This window comes from Cetorhinus maximus, chromosome 9 (assembly GCF_964194155.1).
Source record: "Cetorhinus maximus chromosome 9, sCetMax3.hap1.1, whole genome shotgun sequence".
In the NCBI taxonomy this organism is placed as follows: domain Eukaryota; kingdom Metazoa; phylum Chordata; class Chondrichthyes; order Lamniformes; family Cetorhinidae; genus Cetorhinus; species Cetorhinus maximus.
Genome location: NC_135887.1, coordinates 8727399 through 8742434, shown reverse-complemented (window position 1 = coordinate 8742434; position 15036 = coordinate 8727399). Strand labels below are relative to the sequence as shown.

The window sequence follows — 15036 nt, the reverse complement described above, 5'->3', positions numbered from 1 at the left end:
TATTTTGTTTTTTAATGCTCCGTGATGTGCCTTGGAACATTTTATTACATTAAGGATGTGATATAAGTACAAGTTGTTATTTCAATAGGTTCTTAAAGTATAACTGCTGTGCTGGAGAACAGAATTGAAAGGTTTAGCAGAGTAGGAAATTAGTTAATTATTTATTCCTTTCCTACAATTGAATCGGTGTGTCCCTGAAACGTCTCTTGCAACGTAGCACAGAGCTTTGACATTATCCACACAATTAATCTCATTTGGTGGGGAGTATAATATATATAGGAATATAATAATTTCTACATATTTTCAACTTGTTACAACATTACAAGATCTGCTTCACTCCGAGTGAAGCCAGAGCAAAGTAGCAATTAAAAAGCTTAAGATTACATGAAAGGAAGGGGAAATACTGAAGCAGGAAAATCACAGCAACAGCCATATGGCTCTGGTGGCCCTCAAATGTCACTTAAGGGAACATTCTTCATGCACCAAGAAAAAGGACGCTCACAGGTCATTCGATGCAGGACAGCATAAGAGAAATTTAGCCCAATGAGTTTCTAGAGCAACAAAAATGAAACTGTATACTCCGGAATAGATCATTTTCCAACTTTTATTTACATGTCATTTGCCTTCTGGGCTAAAAAGAGAGTTTTATGTGGATAACCTAGTATTTACAAGTTCATGCTTAAATAGAAATTGGACTTTTTCCTTTTGCCCCTAGTATTTACTTTTAAACACTTTATATAGAATAAAATTACAATTTGAACACCATCTTCTTAAAAAAAACCAGAGCCTTGAATACATAAAAGCTGCAACTCTCTGCAGTTCTAACCGTCCTTTCTATACTACCAAAAAGCCATAAAAGATGCTCTCTTTAACTTGGGGTGTGAGGTCCTTAATTGAAGCAGCAATAGCTGAGAGAAAATGCGAAGGGGAAGAAGGGCTTTGAGCTCTTGTACACAAAATCTCAAAGTTTTCCCCCTTCCTTCTTGTTGAACTACTTCTATATGCCATGCTTCACTGCTCATTCAAGAAAATGGAGCATGGCCACCCGCTTTATACCTGCCACTCTGTTCCACAGCTGGTCTCAGTAAATTTACGAATTCCTATGGGGACACTGCCGGACTATTGCTAAGTGGATGCTGTTCTAACTTCACTGCTGGAATCAAAGACTCATTTGAAGGTCATCCTCAAATGATCATCCTCCGCCATTTCCACCAACTCCAGCATGCTGCCACCACCAAACACATGTTCCCTTCACCCCCCCCCCGTCGGCATTCCGTAGGGACCGTTCCCTCCGGGACACTCTGGTCCACTCCTCCATCACCCCCTACACCTCAACCCCCTCCCGTGACACCTTCCCACACAACCGCAGAAGGTGCAACACCTGCTTCCCCCCTCCTCACCATCCAAGGGCCCAAACACTCCTTTCAAGTGAAGCAGCACTTCACTTGCACTTCCCTCAATTTAGTCTACTGCATTCGCTGCTCCCAATGCGGTCTCCTCTACCTTGGAGACACCAAATGCAGACTGGGTGACCGCTCTGCGGAATCTTATGGTATCTTATGCAGTCTGTCCGCAAGCATGCCCCAGACCTCCCTGTCGCTAGCCAGTTCAACACACCACCCTGCTCTCATGCCCATATGTCTGTCCTTGGCTTGCTGCAATGTTCCAGCGAAGCTCAACGCAAACTGGAGGGACAGCACCTCATCTTTCAATTAGGCACTTTGCAGCCTTCCGGACTTAACATTGAGTTCAACAACTTCAGATCATGAACTCCCTCCTCCATCCCCACTCCCTTTTCCCAATAATTTTTAATTTAAAAAAAATATATTTTTCTTTTCCCACCTATTTCTATTATTTTTAAATGTGTTTCAATCCATTGTTTTATCTCTACCTTTTAGCCTATTTCGATCTCTTCCACCCAACCCCACCCCCACTAGGGCCATTTGTTACTTGTCCTGCTTTCTACCCTTAATGTCACCATTAGCACATTCCTTAGCTAATATCACCACCGTCAAACACCCCTTTGTCCTTTTGTCGATGACATCTTTGGCAATCTCTTCTTTGCCTCCACCTATCACTGACCCTCTATCCAGCTCTACCTGTCCCACCCCCCTCAACCAGTTTATATTTCACATAATTTCTATTTTTCCTTAGTTCTGATAAAGAGTCATACAGACTCGAAACGTTAAATGTATTCCTCTCCGCAGATGCTGTCAGACCTGCTGAGTTTTTCCAGCTATTTTTGTTTTGTTTCAGATTTCCAGCATCAACAGTGTTTTGCTTTTAACTCATTTGAGAAAATTACCAACATTAATTTGTCCTCTATCACTCATACACAAGCATAACAATGTGATAGATACCATAAGATTTTGTTCTCTTTACACATCTGTAAATATTTGAAAGACAAGAGTTAAACCTTTTAGCTTTCAATTATACAATCACAAACTTATGAGATCCTTTCATCCCAAGAGAAGTTAAAAGTAGATAAGGTCAAGAAAATACACCCTTTAAAACTATCTTTACTCTACAAACCCATAAATGAGAATAGCTGAGACAAGTCCCACTTTCACACATTACTCACATGTAAGAGAGTTGGAGACCATGAGCTGTGCCGGAGGTGTTTCACCATTGAAATGTGTCGACCAAGGCTACGGTGAACACTGCAACACTCATCGCAAACTAGTACTCCACGGTTAATCGATGCCCAACCAGGATCTGTGCAGATTACAATATGTAATTAGTGGATACGCACTACAATTAAGGAATCAGTTTTTAAACGACAAGGTAAATGTAAACGTTTATTCCTTGTTGAGCTAGTGAAACTGAAATAGGTTTACAGGAGGAGCAATTTATAGGATTACATGCATGCTAATCATTGGAAACAGTATGCTGTAGACAGAGCTAAGCAACCCCACAATCAATGGATCAAATTAAAGCTCTACAGTCCTGCCACATGCTGTCAGGAATGTTGGTGGACAACTGAACGATTAATTGAGGAAACTCTGAGTATTACCATCGTCGATTCCCCCACTAATGACATCCTGGGCATCACCATTGACTAGAAAATTAGCTCTGAGCTATTTAAACACTATGGCTACAAGAACGAGTAAAAGCTGGGTATTCTCCAGCAAGTGACACAACTGACTCCCCAAAGCCTTTCCATCATCAACTGTACAAGGCACAAGTCAGGAGTGAGATGGAATACTACCCACACGTCTGGGTGAGTGTAGCTCCAAAAACATTCAAGAAGCCTGACACTATTCAAGACAAAGCAGTCAGCTTGATTGGCACCCCACCAGCACCTTAACCTTAACATTCTTTCCACCACTGGCGCACTGTGGCAGCAGTTTGTACGATCTACAAAATGCACTGCAGCAACTTGCCTAGTCTTCTTCGACAGCACCTTGCAAACTTGCACCCTCTATTACTTGGAAAAACAAGGACAGCAACTTCTACTTGCACCACTTTCAAGCTCCCCTCCAAGTCTGAATTGGAAATATATTGCCATGCCTTCATCATTGCTGGGTCAAAATCCTGGAACTCACTTCCTAACAGGGCTGCATAAGAACATGAGAAACAGGAGGAGTACATCATAAGGACCCTCGAGCTTGCTCAGATTATGGCTGATCTTCTGCCTCAAATCAACTTTCCCATATCCTTTGATTCACAGACAAAAATTCTGTCTATTTCAGCCACGGATGGAGCATCCGTAACCCTCTGCAGCAGAGGATTCGAAAGATTCAAAACCCTGAAGAAATTTCTCTCCATCTCAGTTCTAAGTGATCAACCTCTTATTTTGAGATTGTACCCACTGTTCTAGATTCCCTTTCCAGGGGAAACAATTTTTCAGCATCTACCATTCCTTGCACGTTTCTATAAGATTCTCTCGCATTCTTCTCAACTCTGGAGAGTAAAGATCCAATTTACTCAGTCTCTCATCATAGGACAACCATCTCATCCCAGGAACTAATCTAGTGAATCGCCCCTGTCTGCCTCCAATGCAAGTATATCCTTCTTAAATATGAAGCTTAAAATGGTGCACAGTATTCCAGCTGTGGTCTCACCAAAGACCAATACAACTTTAACAGGAAGACCTTCTTATTCTTGTACTCCAATCCCCTTGCAATAAAAGCCAACATGCCATTTGCCTTATAATTGCTTGCTGTACCTGCATGCTAATTTCTGTATTCCTTGTACGAGTGCAGTTATGTCCCTTTGAACATCATTTACAAATTCCATACCTTTAAAAAAAAAAATTCTGCTTTTCTATTCTTATGACTAAAATGAATAACTTCACACTTCTCCACATTATATTCCATCTGCCAAATTGCTGTTCACTCACTTGACCTGTCTAAATTTCTTTGCAGTCTCTTTGTGCCCTCCTGACAGCTTACATTCCTACCTAGCTTTGTATCATCAGCAAATTTGGATTAATTACTCTCGGTCTCCTCGCCCAAGTCATTAATATAGATTGTAAATAGCTGAGGCCACAGCACTGATCCTTGCAGGACTCCCACTAGTTACAGCCGGGCAACTTGAAAATGCCCTGTTTATCACTACTCTGCTTCTCGTCTATTAACAAATTGCCCATCCATGCTAACGTATTATATCCAACTTCATGAGCCCTTATCTTACCTATAAACCTTTCATCTAGAAACATAGAAAAGGAGGAGGAATAGGTCATTTGGCCCTCAGCCTGCTCCACCACTCAATATGATGGATCATGGCTGATCCTCTATCTCAACGCCATACTCCCCCACTCTCCCCATACCCCTTGATGCCTTTAGAGTCTAGAAATCTATTTCCTTCTTAAATATATTCAGTGTCTTGGCCTCCACAGCCTTCTGTGGTAGAGAATTCCACAGGTTCACCACCCTCAGTGAAGAAGTTTATCATCTCAGTCCTAAATGGCCCTGAAACGGTGACCCCTTGTTCCAGAACCCCCCCACCCCAGCCACAGGAAACACCATCCCTGCATCCAATCTGTCCAGTCGTGTCCAAATTTTATACATTTCAATGAGGTCCCCTCTCATTCTTCTAAACTCCAGTGAATATAGGCCTAGTCGACCCAATCTCTCCTCACCCTGCCACCCCAGGAACGAGTCTGGTGAACCTTTACTGCACTCACTATATGGCAAGTATATCTTTTCTTAGGTAAGGAGACCAAAACTGCACACAATACTCCAGGTGTGCTCTCACCAAAGCCCTGTAGAACTGCAGTAAGACATCCTTGCTCCTGTACTTCAATCCTCTTGCAACAAAGGCCAACATGCCATTTGCCTTCCTAACTGCTTGCTACAGCTGCATGCTTGCTTTCAGTGACTGATGTACAAGGAAACCCAGGTCCCTTTGTACATCAACATTTCCCAATCTATCACCATTTAAATAATACTCTGCCACTCTGTTTTGCCTATCAAAGTGGATAACTTCACACATATCCACGTTAAACTGCATCTGCCATGTACTTGGCCACTCACTCAACTTATCTAAATCGCCTTGAAGCCTCTTAGCATCCTTCTCACCATTCACATTCCCATCTAGTTTGTGTCATCAGCAAATTTGGAATATTATGTCCCTCATCTAAATCATTAATATACAGTGTGAATAGCTGGGACCCAAGCACTGATCCCTGCGGTACCCCACGAGTCACCACCTGCCACTCCAAAAAAGACCCATTTATTCCTACTCTCTGTTTCCTGTCTGTTAACCAATTCTCAATCCATGTTAATATATTACCCCCAATCCTATGTGCTTTGATTTTACACACTGACGTCTTACGTGGGACTTTCTCAAAAACTTTCTGAAAATCCAAATACACCACATCCACTGCTTCTCCCTCAACTAACCTACTAGTTATGCCCTCAAAAAACTTCAGTAGGTTTGTCAAAAATAATTTCCCTTTCAAAAATCTATGCTTTGTCTAATCCCATTGATATTTCTAAGTGTCCTGTTATCACATGCTTTTCATAGACTCTAGCATTTTCTCTACTATGATGTTAGGCTAACTGGTCTGTAATTCCGTTTTCTCCTTCCCTCCTTTTTTAAATAGTGGGGTTGCATCTGGCACCTTATCGAATGCCTTTTGGAAATCCAAGTACACAACATTTACTAGCTCCCCTTTATCTACCCGACTAATTACATCCTCAAAAATCCCTAATAAATTTGTCAAAAACGATTTCCCTTTTGTGAAACCATGTTGACACTGTCTGATCATACTATGATTTCCTAAATGCATTAAGACTTCGTTAATAAATTCCAGTGCTTTTGATTAGTGATGACAGGTTAACTGGCGAGTTGATCCCCGTTTTTCTCTCCTCCATACAAAATTTAAGATACAGAAGGTCATTTAGCCCATTATATCCATGCTTGTCCGCAAAGTTACCCAACCTAATTCCACCTTCCTGCACTGGGTCTGGGAGGCCTGCAGCCTTCTTTCCTTGAATAGTAGAGCTACATTAAATATCTTTCAATCCTCTGAGACCATTCTAGAATCTAGGGAATTTTGAACAATCATAACCAGTGCATCCACTATCTCTTCATCTGCCTCTTTTAGAACCCTAGGATGTAGGCCATCAGATCCTGGGGATTTGTTGGTTTTTAGTCCTTTAAAATTTCTCTAATACTCTTTCTCTGCTGATATTAATTACTTAAAAGGTTCTCACTCTTATTACCCTTGGTTACCCTTCATTTCAGGAATGTAATTTGCATCTTCTACTGTAAAAGACATACGTAAAAATTTGTTCAATGTCTCTGCTGTAGAAGCAACTTCGCCATGTGGATCGTAGCAGCTCACTACCACCTAGGGTGGAGGCAGCTTCAAATGTGGCTTTTGAAAGGGAATTGGATATTATAAGAGAAAAAGATTTTCAGGGCTATAAAGGAAAAGGTAGGGGAGTGGGACTAGCTGAATAGCTCTTACAGAGAGCTGGCATGGACACAATGAACCAAATGGCCGCCTTCTGTGCTATTACCATTCTATGATTCTCAAGGGCAACTTAGGATGGGGCAATAAACACTGGCTTTGTCAGTGATTCCTCCAGCCCATGAATGAATCAAACAAAAACACCGAAAGCAGTCATAAAAATGATTATATCCGCCCTTCAACTTGCAGCTTGAACCGGTTACCAAAACATGGTGTTAAAAAAGAGAAATAGGAACAGGCAGAACAAAGATAAATAGAATTACACAAAAACAACCCAAAGACAAAACTGTTTTGCCAATGAGCACCATCACCTAAGGTTATCCAATTTATTCTGCATTTCACGGCATAGCTTTCTTGAGGCAGAATCTCCTCTGACTTACCATTTGCAATGCCACTGGAGAAATGCCATGCTTTTTGAAAAAAAAGATACACCTTTTAAAAATAAAAACCTTTTAAATTCAGCACTTATTGCTATACAAGAGACAAGGTTTTTCAGGTTAACCCCTCTTGCCCACTTTGGGTGCAGCAACATGGGAGTTAGTCATACACAGAAAAACTGGTCACAAAGTGAGGAAAAAGTTTCACTTTTGCAGTTGAGTGGCAGGCAATTTTTTTTTTTAACATCTGGAACGTAAGAAATAGCAGGAGGACTGGCCCAACGAGTCTGGTCTGCCACTCATTAAGATCATGACTGAATTTAAGGAGTTCTAACAACATAAGGAAATGAGTCTATACAGATCCTTAGTCTTCGTAGCAGTAAAGGCCATCTTGGTATAAGTTAGTACTCTATTGTACCTATTCAACTTCTGAGAAGATCATCACCTTAAGCAGAAAATAATGACTCTTTTGATTAATTAAAACGGAAATTTGATCAATTTCAAACCCGACAGATTTAAGATATATGGTTTGAGGTTGGACAATAGAAGCCTGGTGTGAGGCCATGCTGCCCAAGTCAAATGGCCATTACCCTGGTTTCCCATTGTGACAACAAACAAATCAAATTGCAGAACTAACGTCCAAGATTAATAATAATGCCATGTAATGCTGCTCTGATGGAATTTCAACCACAAAACAACCTAGTTCAATTCAATGGCTGGACAAACTGCTAATTACCAGCAAAGGCATCGAAGCAGAGACCAGAAGGTAGAACTGCAAGTACAAACTGTGCACTCCTAAAATTTATCACAGCTGCAAAAAACTGAATATCCTTAGAACAGATGGTGCTGGTAAAAATTGATAGAATTGCTTTAGGTCTCAAATGTAAATCAGAAGGAAAAAGAAGATTGCAATGCAACTGTGGGACACAATTTTATAGCATTGCCTCAATTTCAATAAGGTCCTTAAAGGGATTTTCACTACTGCAATGTATTATATTAGAAAACAGTGTAATACATTGCAGTTTTCAAATCAGCCATATTCTGCCATATTGAGTGGAGGTTGAGGGAGGGTGCTGGTGGAATGGAGGAGAGAGAAAATAAATAATGGCTAAGTCATTGGGCCACCTTCACACATCATCTTAGCCAGGTCAAGAGCTTGTCTTTAGCCAAAATCAGTTGATTTTGCTCCTCATCGCTTATATCTCATCTCACCTTGCATAATGGGTTTAAGTTCTGGTACTCAATTCAAATCTTAAATAACCGTACACATGTATATCGTATTTATGACTTCAGCTTTTCAGGCAGTAAAAAACTCAGATCTGTTAACTGCATTTCTGAAGTGAATGGCAATTTCATTTATTGGCCACATGGGGGCTGCAAACATTACAGAAATTCAGTCCAGGTCACAACACTAAACTTCTATCAAACATTCTGAACGACCACTCTCCCGATTTCTAACTAAGGAAACACGCATTCTGCAAGCCAAACAACAGACCTATCTGTAGCAGTTTGTACTGAGAGCATCAATATAAATCACAACTTATTAATCCTCGGGCCTGGGACAACAACTAGATCTAACCTGAAATTTTACAGCAGATGCTGCCCTTAAGAGTCAGCAACTTCAAGGACAGTCTTCCTTGTGGCAAGCTTGGGTAACTAAATCATTTGGGGTTAGCGCACATTAAACGTAGAATTAAAAAGAAACTGGCCCATTTCCCATTTTAAAAAAAAATAATTTTCAACAACTATTTTGTGTGGAAATACAATCAAATTTTGGATATCAGATTTGAGCTGCCTCATTCGCATTTTAATCCGCAGTCCCGCCGACCTGTGTGATGTGGTGGACGAAGATCACCTGCACTATTCACACAGTCATGCAGGAGCTCCCAGGCATGTTCTACCCAACTAGCAGCCCCCTCAATTAATACTGCCAAAACCAAATAAACTTGTCATTGGCCATTGCTGTTCCTGGGATCTTACAGCATTAGATGATGGCTGCTCTACGTGCCTGTGCTTCAGGGTAATTCACTGGACATGATGTGCTTCGAGGTGGTTGAAAGATAGAATGTGCTACATTAATGCAATAATAAAGGAGAAAAATGGTTGCACTTCTTTACTCTCCTTTAATACGAGAACTGCAAACGCAGCTCTTTTCCAAACTACAACCAGAAATCAACCAAGGCTACGTGACGGTAATATTTCAAGCGCCAAAACTCACCACTATGGGTAATGCCGAAAACTAGGTCATACGCCAATACTATCTTGACACCCAAATCGAGAACAATATCTTTCCACCACATACTCAAATGATTAAGACAACTTTGGCCAAAAGTATTTAAGACAATATCCCAGATCAAGCAAATCACCTTCAAATGATCACATCTGATTCACGGTCAATCGTTTTCTGTCCATACTGGCCCTGAGGCATTAGAACAAACGTTACTCTTGCTGCAGTTAATATCAGAAATTTAATTTTACTCTAAGTGGTGGTTAAAGGTAAAAGCAAAATATTGCAGATGCTGGAAATATAAAATAACAACAAAAAAATGCTGGAAATACTCAGCAGGTCTGGCAGTATGCTTGGAGTGACAGAGTTAACGTTTCAGGTCAAGCTCATTATTGGTAAAAGCTACTCTCCTGGAACAGTAACCATTCAGCTTCAATTTAAATTTAGCTGTTTCTTTCAATTGCTTAAAAAAAAACTTGCATTTATATAGCACTTTTCAAACACAGGACGTCCAAATGCATTTTACAGCCAGTGAAGTACTTTTAAGTGTGGTCACTGCTGTCATGCAGAAAACACAGCAGCCCATTTGTGCACAAGTTCCCACAAACAGCAATGTCAGGAAGATATAATAATTTTCATAATGTTATTGGAATTTATTGTAGAGTAATAGTGGGGACTGTGTGTGTGTGTGTGTGTGTGTGTGTGTGTGTGTGTGTGTGGGCTTAATTGAATTAAAGGCAGGTTTGAAATATTAAGTAGGTAAACTTCTCCGCCAATTCCATTAACTTAACTTTAGTTACCTCTTGTAAAGCAGCCAAAGTTATAACTTCAACTCCCAGACAAGTCTTAGCAACTGCCAAAGCCATATTGCAGTCTCACCACTTAAAATAAACCTCACAGCAACTCCTGAATTCAAAGTGCTTCTCATACTCATAACCTTTAGATTCACCAACTCCAAAACAATCAAGATAAGGTAGGTTTGAAATTTTAAGTAGGTAAACATACTTGCAAAGGAATATTTGCATTTTTAAATAAACCAGACTAGCTTGAAATCAAGAGGGAGTGAAATATTACACCTAGCCAGGAGAAGTTAAGAAACTGCATTTATTTCTCCCAAAGATTACTGGTAAAATTGGTACTTTGATGGATTTTATTATTAGAGAGCTAAAAGTCCAAAGACATAGTGAAACAATGGGAATTTGCTTTCAAAGGGAAAATGCATATAAAGGAGAGAAGGCTGTGTGTAAGGGCATGCATTCTAAGATCTAACAAGTGTGGAAAAACCTCCAGCATCTAAGCCTCAAGCTGCTGTCTACAAAGAACTGAAGTTAAGAAAACTCATTTTAAATTGGATCGTTCAGGGTTTTGTGTTTCTTTGCCTGGGTCTTTTAAAATCTGTGTGTCTTACAGTTGCCTTGACAAAAGTGTAACTGGGAGTTAGGTTAACTAGGGCATTTAGAAGTTATGCTAGTAGTAATTTGTAAATGTGTGTGTGTACTTAAAATCATTTCTTCTATTATAAAGGTTTAATTCAGTTTTGTAAGAAATCTTTAAGACTCAGTGGTCTTATTACTACTGAATTCAAGGCATGCATCTCAAAATTTATACAAATTGCAAAACAATTGTGGCAGCTGTTTCAAGTTTCCCTTTGGGATTTGAGCAGCTCGGCATTTATCATCCATCTGCCATAACAGAAATTAGGGGCTCTTTGTGGGATATATTTGAGATTCTTTGATTGGTTTGGAGTTGGTAAATCTTAAGGTTACAAGTATGAGAAGCACTTTGAATTTAGGAGTTGCTGTGAGGTTTATTTTTAAGTGGTGAGACTACAATATGCCTTTGGCAGTTACTAAGACTTGTCTGGGAGTTGAGGTTATAACTTTGGCTGGTTCACAAAAGGTAACTAAAGTTAAGTTAATGGAATTGGCGGAGAAGTTACAATTGGTATTACCTGCAGGGGCAAAGAAAGCAGACATAATTGATGCTATAGCACAGCTTTTAAAGTTGGAAGTGATACCTGACACTAGTGAATCACAGCTGGGGGTAGTGAGACTTCAGTTAGAAATGAAGAAGCTTGAACTTGAACAAGCAAAGGAAGTGAAAAAACTTGAGCTAGAGGCAGAAAAAGGGCGGAAAAGAAAAAGGAAACGGGCATTCCAAAGAGAGCAAGCGAAAAGGCAGTAGAAAGAAAGGAAGCTAGAACCAGAATTCCAGGCAAGAGAGAAGGTAAAGGAAGAGAGGCAAGGGAAAGAGAGAAGAAACGAGAAAGGGAATACCTGCTTAAAAGGCTGAGGTTAAAAAAGAGATCTCAGATTGTGAGGAAAGTTCTGATGATGAAAAAAACCTTTAACCCAGTGGGGAGATGTTTAAATTTGTACAAGCTCTCCCAAAGTTTGAGGAAAAAGATGTGGAAGCATACTTTATTTTATTTGAGAAGATAGCTAAACAGATGAAATGGCCACAGGAAAACTGGACATTGTTGTTACAATCCAGGTTGGTGGGTACAGCACATGAGCTTTATGCTTCACTGTCAGAAGAAATGTTGGTGAACTATGTGGTTAAAAGGTTATTTTGAGTGCATATGAGTTGGTTCCTGAGGCATTCAGGCAGAAATTTAGGAATATGAGAAAACAGCCTGGGCAAACTTATAGAGTTTGACAGAATAAATCCAAGTAATTTTGACCAGTGGATAAAGGCATTAAAAGATAGAGATGACATATGCAGCTCTTAGGTAATTCTTTTGAAAGAATTTAAAGATTCAATTCCTTCGACAGTGAGAACTCATGTGGGGGAACATAGGGTTCAAACGGTAAGACAAGTATCAGAGATAGCTGATGATTATGAGCTAGTTCATAGAGGTTAACTTTTTTTATCGTCACCCCTTTAAATCAGAAAAGGATGGAAAGTGGGAAGGTGAAATGAAGGTGGGCAGTCAGGGAAGAGAAGGAGTAGGTGGAAATTTGCAAGAAGTTCTTTCTCAGGATAAAAAGGAAGGTACTGAGGGTAGAAGTGACATTCAAAAGTTGAGGTGTTTTCATTGTAATTAAGTGGGGCACACAAAGTCAATGTGCTGAAAAAATTGCAGGGAAAATCTGTTGGAATTATAGGGGTGCAGAAAAGGTCTGGAAGTAAAAGTACAGTGGGTTCTGAGGTTCAGGCACAGAAAAAAAACCAGTTGTTTGTGTACAGGTAAAATAGGAAATATCAGTGATAGGTAAAGAAGTGGGAATGTGTTCACAATTTACCCAAGAGAATTGAGAAGCAGGTTGCAGAAATGTTTAAAGATTTTGTGTGTGAAGGGAAGGTCTGTGTGTACAGGGTGGTATAGGTAAAGATGTTAAAATTTTAAAAAGACATGGGGCTAGTCAATCCTCAATTTTGTGGGATAGTGACTTGTTCAGAGAAAGTATTGCAGGAACAGGTGATAATAAGTGGGGTTCATGGAGCTGCTAAAGCTATTCCATTGTGGAAGGTAAATTTAAAGAGTAAGTAAGTGGAAAACAGGTGAGGTGATTGTTGTAGTGGAAAAATTGCCCATTGCAGAGGTTCAATTTATTTTGGGTAATGATATAGCTGGGTCCCAGATGTGGGTGATACCTATGGTAGCTGAGCAGCCTGTATTAGTGGTTTCAACAGGAGTGCTGCAGAAAGAGCATCCTGGATTGTTTCCATATTGTGTGATATGGAAACAGGCTCATAGGTTGAAACAAGAACAGGAAGTTCAAAGGCAGAGAGGAGGTGTGGAAATCCAATTAGCTGGCACTGTTTTTGATAACATTGTTCAGGAAGAAAGACTGGAAGACAATGCAGCTGAAGTGTTTAACTCAACACATTTAGTGGAGTTACAGAAAAAGGACTCGCAAATAAAACATTTATATCAGACAGCTTACTCAGAAACAGAGGCAAAATGTATTCCAGAATGTTATTACCTTACGGGTAATGTTTTAATGAGAAAATGGAGGCCTTATCATACTTCAGCAAATGAAAGCTGGGAGGGAGGTGCATCAGATTGTAATACCATTTAGATATAGAAATCAGATTCTGAGGATAGCTCATGAAATTTCAATGGTGGAACATCTAGGAATTAGAAAAACACAGGTAAAAATGCGAAACCATTTTTTTGGCCTGGATTGCATAGGGATGTAGTCAAATTCTGTAGAACATGTCAACGTCAGGTGATAGGGAAACCACAAGCAGTTATTAAGCCAGCATCTTTAATTCCCATTCCAGCATTTGAAGAACGTTTTACTAGGGTCATGATTGATTGTGTAGGACCCTTCCCTAAGACTAAAAGTGGAAATCAGTGCTTGCTGACAATAATGGATGTGTCTACCAGGCTTCTTGCTGCGATACCTTTAAGAAATATTACAACTAAGATGATTGTGGAGGAGTTAATCAAATTTTTTTGCAAGATATGGTTTACCTAAGGAAATACAATCAGATCAGGCGTCAAATTTCATGTCACAGCTGTTTAAGGAAGTAATGAGCAGTTTGGGGATAAAACAGTTTAAGTCAACAGCTTACCATCCAGATTCACAAGGAGCTTTAGAAAGATGGCATCAAACTTAAAAAACCATGATGACAGCACACTGTCAGGATTATCCACAGCATTAGGATAGAGGAACTACATTCTTGTTATTTGCTATTAGAGGCACTCCTAATGCATCGACTAGTTTTAGCCCTTTTGAACGAGTTTATGGTCATGAGGTAAGGGGGCCACAAATTAATTCATGAGAAATGGGTGGGTCAAAATTCAGAAACTACTCTCATGGAATACAGATCAAATTTCAGGGAAAGATTGGTCAAGGAACATTTAAAGATATCACAGCAAGTGATGAAAGTGAAGACAGACAAGAAAGCTAAAGCACAGAGTTATATTTCTGGAGAGAAAGTATTAGTTTTGTTACCAGTAGTAGGTGATTCATTAAGTGCAAGATTTAGTGGGCCTAGAAATTCAGTGAAGTAAATTATTTAATAAATACTCCAGATAGAAGAAAGAAGCAGAGGGTGTGTCATGTAAATATGCTTAAAAAGTACTTTGACAGGAAAGAGGAACAAAAAGGTATTAGTGATAGTGGATAATGAGAAAGAGGTGCAGGACTCTGAAATTGATTTTCCTCTAATCAAATTGGATAATGAAGGGGGGCTTGAAAATTTAAATGGAATATTGAGTTGCCTTCCAAGCAAATGTCAAAGTGATTTGGACACGCTATTGCAGTCAAACAAAGATATTTGTGGAACTAAATTGGAAAGGATAGATTTAGCTATACATGATGTGTCTGTAGAAGTTTCATCTTCAATAAGGCAACATCCTTACAGATTAAATCCACCAAAGTTATCACAAGTGCAGAAAGAAATTGAATTCATGCTTCAAAATGATACCTCGTCTAGCTGCAGTAACTGGAGGTCGCCTATTGTGTTGGTACTGAAACCGGATGGAACACAGACTGTGCGTGGACTATTGAAAGATGAATGCGGTGACAAAAGTGGATTCATATCCTATACCATGG

At 39.7% G+C, this 15036-nt stretch overlaps 1 protein-coding gene across 4 annotated transcripts in view; it reads right to left on the bottom strand.

Annotated features, from left to right (window-relative positions):
* Positions 1–15036, bottom strand: part of git1 (G protein-coupled receptor kinase interacting ArfGAP 1) — a 201688-nt gene that overhangs the window by 121436 nt on the left and 65216 nt on the right. For all 4 annotated transcript variants that reach the window (XM_078548010.1, XM_078548013.1, XM_078548012.1 and 1 more), the window contains exon 2: positions 2582–2715. In XM_078548010.1, coding sequence (XP_078404136.1) covers positions 2582–2715 — 134 coding nt within the window. The remainder of the gene's footprint in view (positions 1–2581; positions 2716–15036) is intronic.